The 19,719-nt window shown below is 41.9% G+C and overlaps 1 protein-coding gene across 1 annotated transcript in view; it reads left to right on the top strand.

Moving 5' to 3' along the window:
• The window catches only part of LOC145415549 (uncharacterized), a 113,814-nt gene that overhangs the window by 9,738 nt on the left and 84,357 nt on the right, over positions 1-19,719 (top strand). The window contains exons 3-11 of the mRNA XM_080284772.1: positions 68-189; positions 2,070-2,312; positions 4,811-4,972; positions 5,015-5,341; positions 5,546-5,679; positions 5,942-7,567; positions 8,387-10,136; positions 10,932-11,069; positions 12,354-12,455. Of these exons, the coding sequence (XP_080140898.1) occupies positions 68-189; positions 2,070-2,312; positions 4,811-4,972; positions 5,015-5,341; positions 5,546-5,679; positions 5,942-7,567; positions 8,387-10,136; positions 10,932-11,069; positions 12,354-12,455 (4,604 nt within the window). The remainder of the gene's footprint in view (positions 1-67; positions 190-2,069; positions 2,313-4,810; positions 4,973-5,014; positions 5,342-5,545; positions 5,680-5,941; positions 7,568-8,386; positions 10,137-10,931; positions 11,070-12,353; positions 12,456-19,719) is intronic.

Raw genomic sequence — 19,719 nt, 5'->3', positions numbered from 1 at the left:
CTATGTACAGTACTGTATTTTTGTGCTTAAGAAGGCTAATAATCACTTGCCACTCCTTCGCATGTAGCCCAGCAGCTGACCATAGAAGCCCTGCAGCATGAAAACAGCCGTCTGCTCGAGGAACAGCAGGCAGCACTACAAGGCAGTCTTGGGGTCGATAAGAAGGCTGTTGAGCAATATAAGAGGAAGGTGAGCCCCACTGTAGGTTGAAACAAGAAAAAGAGAGAGGGAAAGAAATTCTGTTTTTCATGTTTTGAGGTGTGTGTGATTCTGCAACATTCTTTAACCCCTTCAGTCTGATAATTTATTTAGTTACTTCTCTCCACTTAAAGTCAAAGGAGATCTCATGGAGTGGAGCGGTAAATGAAGGCTGTATTTACGGGTGGTCTCTCCACTCTGTAAAATCTATCCTGATATGGAAACATCAGTTGTACGTAGAATGAAGTGAACAATATATCATCAGAGTTAAGGGCTTAAATATTACACTCTTCCCCACCCCAGAATAAAGTGAAAAAAACACATCCCCAGAATAAGTTAGTTGAATGTTACAGTTTCTTCTTTGCCCAGATTTAGGAACACTAGGCTGCACTGACAGAGAGAACAGCAGACTGGGGAGATACAGGGTTAGTTGCCATTCCTTAAATTGTAAAATATGTTCCTTACCCTCTTACCCCAGGATGAAGTAAATAGAGTTGGTAGTAGTAGTAGTAGTAGTTATTCCCTAGGCAGTCTGGCATATGACAGAGGAGCTAGTTGGAGAAGAACAAGGGGGATTTAGGAAGGGAAAAGGGTGTGTAGATCAGATATTTGTTCTAAGATGTTTAGTGGAGAAGTATCTAGAGAAGGGAAGGAAAGTGTACGCTGCCTTCATGGACTTGGAGAAAGCTTATGACAGAATAGATAGGAAAGGTATGTGGAAGGTATTAAGAATATATGGAGTGGAGGGAAAATTGTTGAGTGCTGTGAAGAGTATGTACGAGGGAGCTAGGGCTACGGTGCAAGTGGATGGTGAGCTGAGTGAGTTCTTTGATCTCAATGTGGGACTGAAACAGGGGTGTGTAATGTCTCCATGGCTGTTTAATATATATATGGATGGGGTCGTAAAGGAGGTACAAGGTAGGGCAGTGGATGTGGGGGTGGCCCTAACGAATGAGGGTGAGATTTGGAAGCTTCCGGTGTTGCTGTTTGCTGATGATACAGTATTGTTGAGTGAAGATGAATGGGAGTTGCAAGGTTTGGTGAATGAATTTGGGACAGTGTGTAGGAGGAGGAAGCTGAAAGTTAATGTAAACAAAAGTAAAGTTATGGTGTTTGAGAGGAATGAAGTCACAGAGTGTGCAGTGAGGTTGGATGGTGAGGATATGGAGAATGTGAGTGCATTCAAGTACTTGGGTAGTGTGATGAGTAAGGATGGAACTTTGGGGGATGAAGTGCGTGAAAGGGTACAGCAGGGAAGGAAGGTTGTAGGCATGCTGAAAGCAGTGATGAGAAATAGGGAAGTGAGTATGGAAGTTAAGAAGTCTCTGCATGATGGTATTGTGATCCCTACCCTGACGTATGGAAGCGAGGCGTGGACCTTGCAAGAGGGGAACAAGTCAAGAGTGAGAGCAGTGGAAATGAGTTACTTGAGAGGAGCATGTGGAGTGACATGGAGGGACAGGTTGACGAATGAAGAAGTGAAGGAACGTTGTGGGGTAGATGTGGATGTGGTTGAAAAGATTAGGAGAAATACACTGAAGTGGTTTGGACATGTGGAGAGGATGGAGAGTGAAAGACTGACTAAGAGGGTGTATGTGGGTGAGGTGGAGGGAGGGAGAGGGAGGGGTAGACCGAGGATGAGGTGGAGGGATGGAGTTGAGAGGTATATGAGGGAGGGGGGGGTGAGTTGGGGGGAGGGGAGTCAAATGGTGGGTGACAGAGTGACTTGGAGGCGTTTTGTCTGCGGCCACCCTTTGCGGGATTAGGGCGTCGGGCTATAGATAGATAGATAGATAGTCTGGCTGAACAGCCCTGAGTCCCTAAGGAAGGCCATGACCGAGTTAAACATAACACACACTCCCTCATTCCAGATTCAGGAATATCAGGCAGCATTGACGCAGAGAGACCAGCTGATTGGACAGTTACAGGGCCGGCTGGCAGTATGTGTGCAGCAGCGGGAGGAGCAGCAGTCTGATGCCATGCAGCAGATGGAGAGTCTGACACGTGAGGTGAACACACTGAAGGCACAGCTGAAGGAGACCACTGACACCATCACCAGCAACACGTGGCTGTCGGGTGTCAGTCCACGTGAACACCTACAGCTTAAGAACAAGGTGAGAGACATGGAGGCATAGATTGTGGTCGGGTAGGTTAGGTCATTTAACCCCTTACGGGCGGGCAACTTATCTGGTGTACACCCGTGTAGGATGGCAGATTTTCAGAAAAATAAAGTATCAAGGAGTAAGCCTATACATACCGTACATAAACGGATGAAAATGGAAGAAAAACGAAGGTCAGAGGTGTTACTTATGCGATACAACGTGACAGCTGGCTGTGCAAGGTGGAGCAGAATAGCGCATGTGGTAACTTGTCACCGGGTGCATGGTGGGGCGAGGCTAGCAGACTTCCCATCCACTCTCGTTTTCTTCACCATTAAACACTAACTTCATCATTTATGCATTATTTACTATGTTCATTGTCTTCATTTTGTATTTTGCACACTACATATTGTATACAGTGTGTCCTGGGAGTTAAGTCCAAAACTCTGGGAAATGATAGATGAGGGAATTCTAAGCAAAAAATGTTATATGAACATGTGTCCATATCTCAGCCGTTATGGAGCTACAATTACTGATGACCCTATGGGCGAATTATGAAGGAGACCATTTTTCTATTCTTTTGTATGTACTGTATTTTCTATTTTACTTGGACTAATAATCCTAAAACATACAGTATGTATTTATTTACAACTGTTCACCTATTATTGTCACTGGCTGTGTACACAATCATATTGAGTACATACCCAGTTTCATAGTCACAGAGGACAAAGATTTTTATCCCATAATGATGCCTCTTTGAAGGAATGTACAGGTGAAAAGTAACTTGTCCCCAGAAAAGCACCAAGCTTTCATCAATCACCAGGTCCTGGAAAGGTCAGAAGAATTTCCCAAACCTTGCCTTCAGCATCTCAAACAGTGTCTTTGTTTTTCCAGACTCTGTCGTGGCCATTTGGATTATTGTTATCGGCAAACTGCAGATAACACAGTAGTTGGACAATCGGTCCCTAGGCATGTATTTGCTGAAAGTATTGACAGAAGTTATGTCATTCAGAGTCCAGTATTCCTTCAGTATGTGTTTCTTTACATGGCTTATAAGCATAGTCAGAGCTGTGAACACATTCAACTCTGCAACAGATGTATTGTGCAATCTCTTCCATTCGCCAGGCTGTTCAGTAGAGTCTCTCTGGGTTTCATATGCTGAAATTGTTCATTTCTTTGACAATAAAGTCCATTACTTCACTGTCAGAGTAGGCAAGGAAATAAGACAATTTATCATCCACTTCTGCATCACTCACTAGAAAATCATCTGTTATTCCTGAGTCACTCCTGTCAAAAGTCCATTGTCTTTCGCTGGTAATTGCATGGTTTTATCCTCCATCCAAAGGGTTCAGACAGAGCAGCAGTATCCTGTAGTTGTGTGGTAGTATCTCCTACTAGCCTCCGGGCCCCTAAACCATGCGTGAAATATGACTCTGTGACCTTCACTATCTCGTGCCTCCTGCCCGCTGCCTCGCACCATCGGCCTCTTTACCACTTTTACATCTGTATTAGTAGAATGAGACTCATCTTCTCTTTCTTGTTCATATTAATTCACTACATCGTCAACTTCAAACTGACTCACCTTCATCACTGTCTCCATCCTCTTCATCACCAGATGATGTGAAATCTCTACCTTCAGCTTGTTCTAGAACAAAGCAAATTTCAGCTGATGTGTCTAGGAATTTAGGCGGTACTTTCCTAGGTGTTGAAGTCAGTATGCATCTTCCCCACACTTTGTGCACTTTTCAAAGACGAGATGGTGTCATACTTTGTTGGGATTTATCACCATGGTAGGTGCTAGGCTGGGGAGACCGCGACCTGTCCTGACCTTCCGTTGTCTCAACTAATACTGACGCTGAACGCGGCTGGGCAAGTGTGGGTAGTGGTTTACAGGCTTGGGTAGGTAGAGGACATGACAGTAGGGGACAGAATTGCCATATAATCCAATTTAACCAGTGAATTATGAAATAAATGGCTGAATGTTATGTAATGTTGCCTGCCTTCTCACATATGAATGTTACGTAATGGTGTCCACCTTGTAAGGGTTAAAGTCAGCACATAGTAGGTTACAGTAGGGTTGTGTAGGTTAGGTTAAGTTAGCATTGAATTAGTTAGCTTAGCTGAAGTTGGGTTTGGTTTGGTTAGGGTAAGTTAGGTTAGAGTAGTGCTGGGTAGTGCAGAATAGGGTAACACATTGAAGGCACGGTCCTAGGGAACCACAGACACCATTGTCAGCAACTTGTGGCTTCTCATCGTTGGTCTGGATGAATATCTACCACTGAAGAACAAGGTGGGAGGTTGAATTATGGTTCGGTAGGTTAGTTAAGGGTAGAACAGAGTACTGTATGTTAGGTTGGGATAGGTTAGGTTAAGATAAGGTAGCATACAGTAGTTTGGGTTGGATTAGGCTAGGATAGAGTACTGCAAGTTAGGGTCTGCTCTCTTAGGGTAGTAGCATGGTTTTTGGGAGTGGTAGCAATATCTAAACTAATCTATGTCCTCCACCACAACAGCTGATTGAGGTGCAGCAGGACCGAGCGCAGGACAAACAGCTGCTGGAGCAACTGACAGTACAGCTGGACCACAAGACACAGCAGTTCGGACAGCTGGAGTATAAGTACAAAGCCATCCTTCAGCGCCACAAGCAGGCCAAGGCAGAGGCAGAGGAGGCCAAGGCTGAGTTGGGGAGAATCAGGGAAGAGTTACAGGGCAGGGAGGCAGAGTTACAGACATGTAGGGTGGCCACGGAGAGACTTGAATCAGAGGTGCTTGCATTGAGGGAGACGACAGAGACAATAAAGGTGACATATGCCGAGGACCTCAAGCAGGTGGAGGCCAGGTTCAAGGAGGAGCAGAGGATCTTGGAGGAAAGCAATGCCAGGCTGGAGGAACAGAGAAGGACCTTGGCAGAAGAAATGAAGGCACTGGTAGAGAAAATAAGGGTGGTAGAGAGTGAGGCAGAGAGGAGAGTAATGGAGATGAAAAAGGAAGTGGAGCAGGTTACTCAAAGGGAACAGGAGGCCAAAGAGAAGACTGCTAGTGAGGTGAGTGGAAAGGGAGAGAGAGAGAGAGAGAGATTAAATATAGAGAAGTAGGCAATGTACACAGTGAATATGTGGAGAGAGAGCTCAATTTATGTGAAAATGGCAAAAATACTGTGATATGATAATTAAATGGATGTGTTGCCCATTTCAGGAGGTATTCTGTCAGTAGGCACTACCATTTTTTGTGTATTTGCTTGTTCTCAGGTGCAGGAGTTGATGCAGCAAGCGCAGGAGGCAAGTACAGCGTTGCTTGAGGCTCAGAGACAGCATGAGGCACAGCAGGCGGCAGCAGAAGAGCAGTTTGGGCAGCAGCTGACCCTAATTAAGCAACAAATGAGGTATGGGAAACTTGGACTTATGCTTTCCTAATTTTATCATTTTGACCATCTCTGTTTCTTCTCATTTTGTTTCTTCTCTTCCTCTTCTTCCCTTTTTCTCATGCTTTTACTCTTCATCCTACACTTTCTCCTCTTTTCATTTGTCATTTCTTAGCTTAAGTTGATATGAAGATGTCAGAATAGTTTACATAATTTGATGCTTCAGTTAAGATATAGTGTATTTACTTATTTATTTGTTTCATCTCTCACATTTTTTCAACAGTGAAATGCATCAAGAAGAGTTGACAAAGGTGAGAGAGGAGGAGACAGCAAGAGTAAGAGAAAACCATGAAAAGGAGCTGACCAGAGTGAGGGAGGAGATGGTAAAAGTGAGAGAGTGCCATGAACAAGAGTTGGCAAGAGTAAGGGAGGAGGAGGTGGCAAAATTAAGAGAAACTCGCCAACAGGAACTGGTCAGAGTGAGGGAGCAAGAGATAGCCAGAGAAAGAGAAATCCATGAACAGGAACTGGCAGCCCTGTCACAACAAATAGAGGCCTTAGAACGAACTCAGAAGGAGGACCACTCAAACCTTGTACTCAGCATGAATTCCCTTAACGAACTTAACCACACACTCAAGATCCAGCTGGATGCTGAGAGGATGAAGTTGACGAGCAAGGAGGAGGAGTGGAGGAAGAAAGAGGTAGAATTTGAGGTGCAGCTTGAAGGAGGAAAAGAGAGAATAAAAGATCTGGAGGTATCGATAAATGTGGAAGTTGATGCCAAGAAGGAAATGGAGAGACAGAATGATGTCTTGAAAAACAAAGTAAAAGAAGCTGAAATGAAACTGCAGGAAACTGAAAGGAAGTGTGAGGAAGTGGAAGGACTTGTGGGCAGTCTTAAGGCCTCCATAGAGCAGCTAAGTCAGGACCTCAAAATGGAAATGGAAAAGAAGTCCCATGCAGAATCAAAGTTATCAACAGAAGAACAGAAGATTGAGGAACTTTCTCGGGAAAAGTCAGGACTGGAAGACAAGATTGCAGAGCTGAGTAAAGAGATGGATGCATTCTCCTCAGACCTGACACAGAGCAAGACTGAGAAGGAAGAGTTAAATGCTAAGCTAAAAGAAATGGAAGATAGTTATAGTCATGTCTTGGAGGAATTAAAGACAAGCAAGGAGAAAGTTGAGGAGATGGAGAAAGAATGCCTAAAGATGGAGGGAGAGAGGAATGCCCACTATGAAGAGAAAGAAACATTGGAGGAAGAGAAAGCACAGTTGCTGGAAGAGAGAGGCAAGTTAGTAGCAGACAAAGAGAAGTTGATGGAAGAAAGAGAGAAGTTAATAGAAGAAATAGAAGGCTTGGTGAAAGAGAAAGAATTAAATTCGGGCAAAGTGGAAGAGGAAGTCAGATCAAAAATGGATGAATTGGAAAAAGAAGTCAGTAATTTGACCAGAGAGAATAAAGAGAAGTGTGAATCCCTCTCTGAATACCAGAAGCAGTGTGCTTCTCTCTCAGATGCAGTCTCTCAGAAATGCTCAGAACTGGAGGAACTAAAAGAGAAGCTAAGAGAATCAGGGGAGCAGTGTAACCAGATGAAGGCAACACAGGAGGAACTGGAGGCATTGAGGGAGAAATACTTAGCATTATTCCAAAAATGTGGTGACGATGAGGAGCAGAGGCAAGTGATTGAGGCAGAATGTCAGAGAAAAATACAGTGCCTCAACGACCGTCTCAGGAATCTTGACTCCATGCTTGCGGATGCCGCAAATCTGTCTGGCCAGTGTCAAGATGCCACCAAACACACTGTCACCTTAGAGAAGAACTTACGTATGGTGATTGGGAAGCTGAGGCAGGCAGAGGAAAACACACGACACCTTGAGGCCTCACTGGCGAGAGTGGCCAAAGAAAAGTCAGATTTTCAGGAGGCCTTAGAAAAAGCTCAGAGTGAAATGTACAGACTGAGGGAAAAGATAAAAGCACTAGAAAAGGCTTCAACGGGTGATGAGGAAAAAGAGGCACTGATAAAACAGTTGTACAGTAAAGTAGAAGGCCTGCAGAAGGATATTCATAATGATAGGGAGAGAATGTTTAAGGCAGACGAAGATTGGAAGGAAGAAGTTTTTCAGTTAAAAGTAGAAAGAGATATAACAGAACAGCAGCTGAGTGAAAGGGAGTCCGATAAGGTTAGATTAGCAAGCGAGAATGAAGAAATGCTACAGGAACTGCAAGTATCTAGAGCAGCTTTGGACAGCATTGAAGAACATAGGAAAGAGATTGAGGGAGAAAGATACAAGTTACTGGTGAGGACGGATGAACTATCACAAGAACTGCAAGAGGTTAGAAAAGCTCACAGTGCCTTGGAGAAGCAGAGGAATGATGCTGTGGCAGAGAGAGACAAATTAAAGGGTGAGAAGGAGGAAATATCACGTGAGCTGTGTGAGGTCAAAGAAACATATGATAAAATGGAGAAACAGAGAAGTGAAACTGAAGCAGAGAAAGACAAGTTGTTGAGTGAGAAAAAGGAAATGTCACAAGAGCTGTGTGAAATTAAAGCAGCTCATGATGCAATAGAGAAACAGAAGAATGAGGCAGTGGCAGAAAGAGAGAATTTATTAAGGGAGAAGGAGGAAGTAACAAGAGAGCTATCAGAGATTAAAGTATCATTTGACATGATAGAGAAACAGAAAAATGAGATTGTGGTAGAGAAGGACAGATTATTAGTTGAGAGGGAGGAAATGTTGCGTGAAATGAATGAGGTTAAAGCAGCACGTGACACAATAGAGCAGCAAAAGAATGAAGTGGAGCTGGAGAGGGACAAGTTGGTGGAAGAGTACAGTGTAATGAAACAGGAACTAGCAGACACACTCCTAGCCCTGGATAGACAGGTTACCCTCCCCACGCACCCACAACTCACATCACAGGCGGGGGTGTCTGTTTCAACGTCTACTTCTCTCAACAGCACGCAGGATGCCAAGACAAGTCAAGAACCAGCAGAGAGTAAGACTATAGATTCACAACTCAGTTTGGCTTCTGGGAGTGCAAAACTTGAGGAAGATGTTAAGTGGTCTCAGGGAGAAGTTGTTAGTTTTGAGCTCCAGCCCAAAAATATACTTGATCAACCATCCAAGGAATTGACCATTGATGCTGTTGTAGAAATTGATGCTGGGAGTAAACTAGCAAAGGAATTGGAGGAGGTAGGTAAGAAGAAAGACAGACAACAGAAAGACAAGAAGGAAGTGGCCAATGAGGTTGAGATAGAAATTGATGCCAGTCGTCTACTAGCAGAGGGAATGAAGGAGATGGAGGAGAAGATAACCAGACTGCGGAAAGACAAGAAAGAGCTGGCTAATGAGGTGGAACAACTCCTCACGAGAATACACGACCAACATTTCACCATCAAGTCACTAGAGAATGAGAGGTCTAGGTTGAAGAGGAGAATGGGTGAACTTGAGTCTGAGAAGGCAGCACTGAGAGTTGAATGGGAGAGACTGAGCCTGGATCGGAAGGAGAAAGTAGATTTACAGAGACAGTTAAAGGAGCTTAATATTATCCAGCACCAAACTGAAGATTTGCTGATGAAACATGTGAAAGAAATTTCCCAGTTAAAAGAGAACCTATGTTCCATCTTGAAGGGAGAGAAATCTGCCAGGGAACAGAAATTAAATGATATTGTTGAGAGGTTAGGATCTCTGATCTCAGAGTCAGAGCCAAGAAAAAGTTCAGATTCGAGTGACTTCCTAAGGGACTGCACAGTGAATCTGTCCGAGGAACTGAACGCCCTGTGTGAGGATCATAAGCAGAGCCTGGGTCAACTGCTTCAGACACAGGAGGAGATTGACCAGCTACGTGTGGAGAAACTTCACACTGAGCTGGAAAATATTGCACTGGCAGCTGAAGTTGAGAGACTGAAAACTGGGAAAGAAATCGATTTGGCTACCAAAGAGAAGTTAGTGCAAATCGGTGATGTTGGAGAGAATGAAAGTGAGAAGTTAAAATCTGGGAAAGATGTTAGGTTAGTTGGAGAAGAAAAATTAGTGCATAGTGATGGTGAGAAAGAGGGGACAGTTAGTGATACTAAGTTTGGTGATGTAAAAACTGTAGGTGATGCTGAAAACTTATCTTTTATCAGTGTTGATGTTGGTGGCAAAGTATCAGAATCACCCAGAAGTGAAGGTAGTGAAGAAAAAGACGCCACCAGATATGATGCTAGTGATGAAAGAGACTCCACCAGATACGAAGCAAGTGATGATGAAAGAGAAACTCCAGATACTGACAGCACCAAAGATAACCAAGAAACTGATGAGAGAGTGGGTAGTGAAGATGCAGCCAAACCCAAAATAGGGAAACAAGCACCAGTCTGTAGCCTAGAGGAGACTGTGAAGCGACTGGAGGCAGAAAATGAGAGACTGAGAGGCCAACTGCAGAGGGAGGCCACAGCCCTAAAACTAGAGAAACTGAACTACAGATCCCCTAAGCTGGTGAGTGTCCATTGTTTAGTTTCATCATATTAGACAGTACTAAGATGTAGTTTTATTAGTTCTGGTATGTATCATGAAGCTGAAATGCTGCTTTTTGATGTTACTGGTATTTGCACATTACAACAAGTGTTGAATAGTAGTTCATTATTAGCTGCAGCACACAGTGTAGTACCAGTACAGTTTATCAGATTTTATTATGAATAATTCAAAGAAGTAACAGTACTATGTTAAGCAATATGAAACTCTTTATGCTGGTTGTTAATAATTAGTTGGATTAAAATAAGGTTTGTGCCATAGCATTAGAGCTACAGTTGTGAGCCATAGTTTCTGCATTCCCTCTAATCCTTTCCCTTGCTGAAAGAAAGAAGCCCTGTAGCCAGGATTTTATAGAGTTAAGACCTGTTGTTGGTATTTTGAGATTTCTGCACTGCACAAGCAACAGTATCATCACCAAATATATACAGTACGGTACCAGTATTTGTTATGCGGTATAGGAAAGCTTCAAACTATCACCAGAACACTGAACAGCAGATTTTCACTTATTGTGAAACCATGACTGTGGCTTCCCTCCAACCAAGGGTAAGGTAGAGGATGAGCAGAAAATATGATTTCTGAATGTTTAATGCACTATGGATATTGTTTGGTTTAGCTAATTAAAATATTTGCCATTCTTTATTAGTACTATTCAGATTGTTTTTGCAGCTCTAATTTAACAGAAATATTGATCTGGTTTTGTAAAGATTAATAAGCACAGTACAGTAATTTATGGTTTGGATTATGATTCATCCATTACAGAGAGAGGAGAGTGAGAAGTTGTTGGCGAGGGATGTGGTGAATGCTGGTGTTAGGACAACACTGGAGCAGCTGGTGACTGAGTGGGAGAGCCTGGACACCACACCATGCCCACATTTCATAACAACACAAGTGGCAAAGGTGTGCACTCATCACCATTATCTTACTGGCACTGTGTGGGGTATATCTGTTTGTTTACTGGCACTGTGTGGGATAGACCAGTATGTGTTTGTTTACTGGCACAGTGGGGTATATCTGTTTGTTTACTGGTACCGTGTGGGGTACTGTATACCTGTTTGTTCGCTGGCACTGTGTGGGGTACTGTATACCTGTTTGTTCGCTGGCACTGTGTGGGGTACTGTATACCTGTTTGTTCGCTGGCACTGTGTGGGGTACTGTATACCTGTTTGTTCGCTGGCACTGTGTGGGGTACTGTATATCTGTTTGTTCGCTGGCACTGTGTGGGGTACTGTATATCTGTTTGTTCGCTGGCACTGTGTGGGGTACTGTATATCTGTTTGTTCGCTGGCACTGTGTGGGGTACTGTATATCTGTTTGTTCGCTGGCACTGTGTAGGGTACTGTATATCTGTTTGTTCGCTGGCACTGTGTGGGGTACTGTATATCTGTTTGTTCGCTGGCACTGTGTGGGGTACTGTATATCTGTTTGTTCGCTGGCACTGTGTGGGGTACTGTATATCTGTTTGTTCGCTGGCACTGTGTGGGGTACTGTATATCTGTTTGTTCGCTGGCACTGTGTGGGGTACTGTATATCTGTTTGTTCGCTGGCACTGTGTGGGGTACTGTATATCTGTTTGTTCGCTGGCACTGTGTGGGGTACTGTATATCTGTTTGTTCGCTGGCACTGTGTGGGGTACTGTATATCTGTTTGTTCGCTGGCACTGTGTGGGGTACTGTATATCTGTTTGTTCGCTGGCACTGTGTGGGGATGTATCTCTTTGACTGCATGGAGGGTTGCTGTGTGTGGTTAGTTTGTTGCCAGAGTTATCAGAACTACAGCATTGTATCGCTAGTTTTCATGAGTAAATTAATTATTGTCATTTGATTTTTAAGCTGGAAAGGCAGTCTTGGCACTTCCTTTAGGTTGTTGAACTAGTCAGAGATCTTAACTTACAGTATTAGGCAATAAACAACTTTACCTCATTATCCTTCCCTCCTTCTTCCTCACATTAAAAAAAAAAAACATACAATACATATCAAGAATAATATACAGTATAGCAACCTAAACACATGTTTGACATGGATAAATTTACACACAGCCTTCTGCCACTCTATTAGTAGCTACAACTCCACTCATCCTGGCTGCTTTGAGTACTGTACTTTTAAATAATGTACATCTACCAGCAATTGACTTAACATTTTCTTGGTCTTTTTAAATACAAATTGTGTGTTAATGTGCCACCAGATGCGGCATGTGGCGGAGCAGGTGTGTGGGTCGGGTGATAAGTGGGACAGTCCTGCTTGTGTGGAGGCAGCCATGAGACTACTCCAACAAGCCGTCATAAGGGTGAGTACTGTACTGGATTCACTCTCTTTGTTACACTCATTCTGATTGACCCCATACTCCTCATAATTCAGTTAGCTTACATATAACTCCTTCAGTCGATTAAATATATATATATATATTCTTACTACCATCAAATGATTTTATTCAGCATTGGAAACACTTACTGAACTGATATGGGTTTCAAAAACTGTGATGCTACAAGTGATCTCCATAAATTTGAATAAACGCATCTGATGGTGGTTCGATTAAATTGAGAAATAGGTCACCAGGTTGAAGGGATTAAACCCTCAATTTCCATGTCTAGTTGCTCCCAAGCTTTTAATTCAGCTCAGATAAAGTTGCTGGTTGTGCAAGGTTTAATCTTTTTTGCTCAAGAAAGTAGCTAATTATTTTTTCTGGTTATTGTAAGATTAATAGCAGAAGAGTGCCGAAATAAAACAGGACGAAATGATATACATTGTTAAGGTACATGAGAGGATATAAACGAAATTTACTCATTCATTACATCAAGGTAAGTTGACAGGACTGGTACAGTACATCATAAAGTGAACGTGGGAGGTAATGTTTGTACTGCATCAGAATGGTGCTGGTTTAAGTCCAACATTGTAAGTTTGGAGTGCCCTGTAATCCTGTGTGCATTGGTTTGAATCCTTGGGAGGCAACTGGATCCCCCCACCCCCCCACTACCATCTAGGCCTTTAGGGTGTAGTAGGCTAATGAATGATGATTCCCTGCCTGTTGATAGTTAGGATTATAATAACCTAGTCTTGAGCCCACTTCATCTTGGAAAGGGGAATGTGACAAGCTGTAACTGTTACTGTTTAGTTTCCAAGAAGTATGGGGACAGAATGGAGGTGTGACCCATTTTTACTAGCCACCCTTTGCGGGATTAGGGCGTCGGGCTATAGATAGATAGATAGATGATGTTGATAGTTCTCTTGGTATTGTGTTTTCTTGTTTCCACTCTGGATCCTACAGGATACACCCTGTTTGTTTTTGTAGAAATGAGGTTATGATGGTGATGATGATGATTGGTTTTATATATACCATGTTTTACAGTACATCTGTTTAATAATTTCTGGGCATAATGCAGTTCATCAGCTTTTTCTTTTCCACAATCATCATCGCTTGTGAACTTGTAAAAACTCCTGCCAGGCTAAACATTCACACGTGTAGGGTACATCATTATGGGCTGTGACACATCCTCTTGCCATTGTCCTGTGACTTCAGTATTCAGCTATAAAGCCTTCATTGCACCAGTCAAGATGTGGAATAATTTTGCATTTTTTCATCATTACCTGTTGATTTCATTGGGTTTAAGAGAGGAACCTTGTCAAGCAGTTTACACATTTATCTTTTTTTTTTTTTTTCCATATTGATAGGTGGATAGATAGTTGGTTAATAGATAAATAGAAGACATACCAGACAGTGGAGAGATAGAGAGAGAGAGACAGAGAGAAAGAGAATCAGGAATAAAAGAAATGCCAATGAAAGAGAGAGAAATCAGGAATTAGAGACACCAAAGAGAGAAAGAGAGAAATCAGGTATAAGAGAGACACCAAAGAGAGAGAAAAGAAGTGAGGAATAAGAGAAACATCAATTTGACAGTACATTTTATTGGTCAAGATGATACAGCGCAGGGATCAGTTGTACACACATGGAATATATATATATATATATTATATCGTTAAACATCTACATAGACTATATTGAAAACGTATCAACATTATCGGTTTCGGTGCAGTCCTTATTCTTATAACTACTGTATACAACTTATCAATAGCTCATACCAATTTAGATTTTTTTATTATTATTATTATTATTGTTATTACACAAAATTGCTTCAAATATGGTACCTTGTTTCCCAGTTCCTAATTGCCCCAGTGTTGTTTTTGAGCACAGTACCTGATGGAGACAGATTTTGTATTAAGTTGTTAGCTGAATAGCAGTGGTACATATATAGATAGATAGATAGATATAGATAGATAGATAGATATTTTTTAATGTGTAGAAATATAACAAATTTAATTATGGCTTTAGTAGTTACTAGTCTTTACACAGCCCGTTACAGTTATCTCCAACATATGATAATGCAATAGCCTCATTTGATTCAGTTTGTGTACCCAGTTTAGTAGTACAATATTTATGCCAAGAGAATGAGCATGTCATCATCTCCAAAACATGATGTCGGTTCACAGCATTATAAAAACCGCCATGCAATAGAAAACACTTACCTGTACACACTGCCACACAACACACACAGCCGCACCTCACACACAGCTGTACCTCTCACACTCACACCTTTCACACAGCCATACCTCACACTGTCACACCACAGAAACATGTCACAGCCACAACTCCACTTCTGTTCTGCACCTCACTCTGCCACGCCTTCCACCTCCTCCTGTTCAGGAACTGTTTAATTTAGTGTTCAGTTTAAAACCCTTAAATGAGTATTTTTGTATAGAATTTTGGGACTGGATTATGTCATATTGTACAAAAAGTAAGGTGTATTGGTAGAGCTCCTGGATCAGAACATGTTGTGGAATGTTGAAGCAGATCATAGATTTTTCAGTCACGTAAGACATTTCCAGGGGCGTAGGTTAGTTTCCTGCCCTCAAATGACTTCGGCAGCCTAACCTGGGACCCCTGTGCTCTGAAAGGGGCATTATGGGCAGGGCAGCTATCGTTACATACAGTATGACAACAGTTTCATGTGGGGAGCTGAGAATTTTGATAAATTAACTAATGAATTGATGGATTTATGGGACATTGTTGATTACTTTTTTTTTTTTTTTTTTTTTTTTTTTTTTTTTTTTGTTAGAAATATGGGTTCCAGTGATGACATACTGCAGGAAGCGATATGTTGGAAATGTGATTACTGTCTTATGTCTGTATGTTGGATGCTTACTGTATGACTGATATACTGTATTCACATTTTACACTGTCAGTAACCAGTATCAGTGCTATTCACATTTTACACTGTCAGTAACCAGTATCAGTGCTCAGTAGAGGTCTGTTTATCCAGGTACATAGTGATTTGCTAAGTGAAGACTTATTAAGCATTATTTACTTTTTTCAACGAAACTTTATCTCTGGTTCATTTATATATAATATGCTTTAATTTGATTGCATTTTGATGATTGATTTGTTGCAGTTTGGTAACTTTCATGATGTCAGTCCTTCGTGACAGTTCGTTTGCAGAAATATACAGTAATTATGGCAGTTCATATGCAAAAATTAATGGTGTTTTTATAATACAGTATGTGGAAAATGATTACATATGCCAGTGGCTTATGTAGATGGCAGGTCACAGAAAAAAAATCTAAAATAATTCTGCATGGATAATCAAAACTCTACAATTCTCCATTCATGGAGGCACCTTCCCTTGTACATAATCATAGTACAGTAATTCATTAACCCCAGTGCTGTGGCTGCCTTAGACATTTCTTGTGTCCCTGGTGCGGGGAAACCGGTTAAAAAAATTGTGTTTTCATCATGTGTTGTGATCCATGTACACCTATTGGGGGAGGCGGTGGCTCAATCGGTAGAGAGTTGGCCTGCAGTCATGATGGACCCGGGTTCAAATCCCGCTGAGGCAGGGAACAGTTTAAGGATTTGAATTTCATAAAAATCAGACTTTACTGCTCTACCAGAAGACCCGCCGACATGTCGTAAAAATACCCCCGCTAATACCAATACATCAGTCCTATATGAGACAGCCCTAGCATGTATTCAGTATGGACGATGGGTGTTAGCGCCGAAGTGGTGACATGTAGAGGTGTGTGGTACGTAGGAGGGCTACTGGGCCTTGAAATCAGGCTGTGAAGCCTATGCTCAGAGTCGGTCACATAAAAAAAAAAAAAAAAAAGGTAACATTTTAGTCAGACAAGGCTTACACTCCACACTGACAATTTGCGACCCAGTCATCAAGCGTAAGGGTCAAATAGGTGTGAAAAATGACTGAAAAGTTCATAGTATTTCATGCAGCTCTTCTGGAATGTATGACACAGTCTGTCGATAGGCATTTCTGGAATGCTATACACAGCCAAGGGGTTAAGACAGGCATGGTCAAGGTATGCATGCACGCACGCGTGCGCACACACACGCACGCACACACCACACACACACGCACGCACACACCACACACACACGCACGCACACACACACACACACACACACACACACACACACACACACACACACACACACACACACACACACACACACACACACACACAATTAGGGGGTCATTAACATAACCCAGAGAAGATGCTGTATATTGCATCAGTTGGGGTGTGTTGTGCTTAGGGCCTTCTTAATGGGTGTTGGTGTTTGATAATGTTTACACAGAGAATGATTCAAGTTTTATTGAGTTTAAACAGCTGTTTGGAATTTTAACTGGTTTGATCTCATATTTTAAATGATTTGGAAAGAGAGGGAGTGTTGATATAAACAAAAAGTTAAGAGGAAACTAAAGGGAGAAAAATATTGAGAGAGAGGGAGGGGGGGAATTTGATAGAAGTGAAACATGAAAAGAGGAGAAACACTAGTGGAAGATTAAAATCAAGATGACCCAGTGCAGGATTTTTTAAAATGGCCAAGTGAACTACCTCCATCGCATAAATATTAGGCCCCAAGACAAAACAAAGACACCTCAACAAAACAGAATCCAAGCTGCTTGCATCCACAAGAAACACAGTAGACTACATTAGAGTTGATGATGATGGTGATGGGTGATGAGGGATGGTTGAGCTTTGGCAATTCTAAGGTTTCTTATTTGCTAAAGGTGGAGACTGAGGGCTCTGTTTCATAAGGACAGTTTGGTATTTATAAATTTTTTAGCCTCTCTGTCTCCAGTAACTGAAGTGGAGTTATAGTCTGTCCATGCCTGATGGTGTGGGTGTGAGTTGTGCACTACTGTAACTCATGAAAGTTCTCACCCACACCTGCCCACATCCAGTTGGTCCACTTGTATGGGCTACAGTGTTGCCAAGCTCCCTTGTGCACCAGCAGGTCTTTGGTTTGGATGCAGGGTTCAGAATGACCCCCCCCCCCCTCCAATAATAAAGAGGTTATGGAACTTTCTTTAACCTCTTCATAATAATTTTATAATCATAGCTTCTAGGCAGTATTAGTCAGCTGAACCCCCATAGTGAAGGGGTTATGGTCATTTGCCACCCTTTAATGAGAACATTTGGTTATTGTTACAATGCATATATATATTTTTTTTTTGGGGGGGGGAGTTAATAGGACCTCACAAGGACTGGCTCTTCCCAGTTCTAATTATATATAAATCAGAGATGTTTCAGTATCACAACTTTTCCTTAGAACTGGTTATGTAAATCAAAGGAATTGGCAAGTCAGCCATACAGGTAGTACTGGTAATGATACTTAACAGGCAAGTTTTATATTGATTACTGTGGACTTAGTAGCAAATAAGAATAGGAGCTTATGACGAGGATGAACTATATTTTTATAGTCTTTTACCTGACTGCTTCTGTGAGAACTTTGCAAAAATATTAGTCTCAGGATGAACTTTGAGCAGTGGTATAAAACATATGAGTGTAAAAGAATTTGTTTGGGGTTTTGTTGAGTGGCAGTGAAAATTACAAAAATGTTTAATGAGAGTGATTGGAGTGTTGATCATACTTTAAGTCAGTGGTCAAGTGGTAAGATATTTTGAGTATTGCATCATTTTGCATAAATTACCTTAAATTCAGTTTTTGAACATCGGTAATAGAGTGTGACCTTGGGATTAAGGGAATGAACAGAGTGGCTGTTAGAGATCAGGCATTATAGAGAGCTGCCATTAGGTGACCAAGGCTGATCCATGCACGTATATTGGAGCCTTTCTAAATGGGGAATAAGCGTGAGGAAGCAGAGAAACCCCTTTAGTGCGATATATCCTGTGTTTATTTTAAAGGTTAGATACAGCCTCTATTAACCCCTTCAGTGCAGTGATGCCCAATTTATTTCATGTTAATATTTGCCTGTATGATGAGTTACTTGAGAGGAGCATGTGGAGTGACATGGAGGGACAGGTTGACGAATGAAGAAGTGAAGGAACGTTGTGGGGTAGATATGGATGTGGTTGAAAAGATTAGGAGAAATACACTGAGGTGGTTTGGACATGTGGAGAGGATGGAGAATGAAAGACTGACTAAGAGGGTGTATGTAGGTGAGGTGGAGGGAGGGAGAGGGAGGGGTAGACCGAGGATGAGGTGGAGGGATGGAGTTGAGAGGTATATGAGGGAGGGGGGGGTGAGTTGGGGGGAGGGGAGTCAAATGGTGGGTGACAGAGTGACTTGGAGGCGTTTTGTCTGCGGCCACCCTTTGCAGGATTGGGGCGTCGGGCTATAGATAGATAGATAGATGATATGTTTACCAGCATGCACTCTATGTTGATATTAACTCGACAGCACTAGTAACACCATCCATCCATCCATCATCCAATCCTACATTGCCCCATGAGGAGCGTAGGAGCCCGGGGCTAGGCAGTTGGTCTCGACATTTAAGATGAGAGTGAACGCACAGGAGAGTATTAAGACATTATGCGCGAAACAAATAGCTAAGGAAGAGTTATTAAAAGACCTCCTAGGGCCACAAGAGTATGACCCATTCAGTTCAGTATTTTCCGTTTGTATTTTGCCACTGTTACTGCCACTGAAATTCATTAAAACTTCAGAAGGACTTCACTGCCAAATAATTTCATTTAACTTGGAAAAAACGGCAAATGATGAAAGTTAAAAAATGATCTTTAAGCCATTTAATAGTTACTTTATTTATTATTACTGGTATTATTATTATTATTATTACTATTATTATTATTATTAGTAGTAGTAGAAGTCTTTATATTTTTTTTTTATTTTGTTGTCACCATCATGATTTTAGCATGATTAGAGGAAACTTTCTGTAGTGAAGGGGTTAATGCTGACAGACAATGTTATCCCCAGAAAGCTTTGATGTTCCCTTCCAAAAGCTATAGGTAATGAGTGGGTAAATGAGGTGGTTGTGGTGTGAATTAGACATCATAAACACTCACACTGTAGTGCTGTACAAGAATATATTCACGAGGCGCGATCAGCACAGCCAGGTGACGGAATTTGTGCATTGTCACAGAAAACAGAGGCACACACATACCCACCACTATGTCATAAACCCTGTGGTCCCACAGACTGGACAACTCAGGAATTTGAATTTGGGTGGATGTTCTTTTGAGGCATTCACAGAAGGTATTTGCTTGAGAAAATTGTTAAAACAA

Source organism: Coenobita brevimanus, chromosome 103 (genome assembly GCF_032717465.1).
Source record: "Coenobita brevimanus isolate Jiangsu-jjx chromosome 103, ASM3271746v2, whole genome shotgun sequence".
NCBI lineage: Eukaryota > Metazoa > Arthropoda > Malacostraca > Decapoda > Coenobitidae > Coenobita > Coenobita brevimanus.
This window is presented reverse-complemented; position numbering and strand designations above follow the sequence as displayed.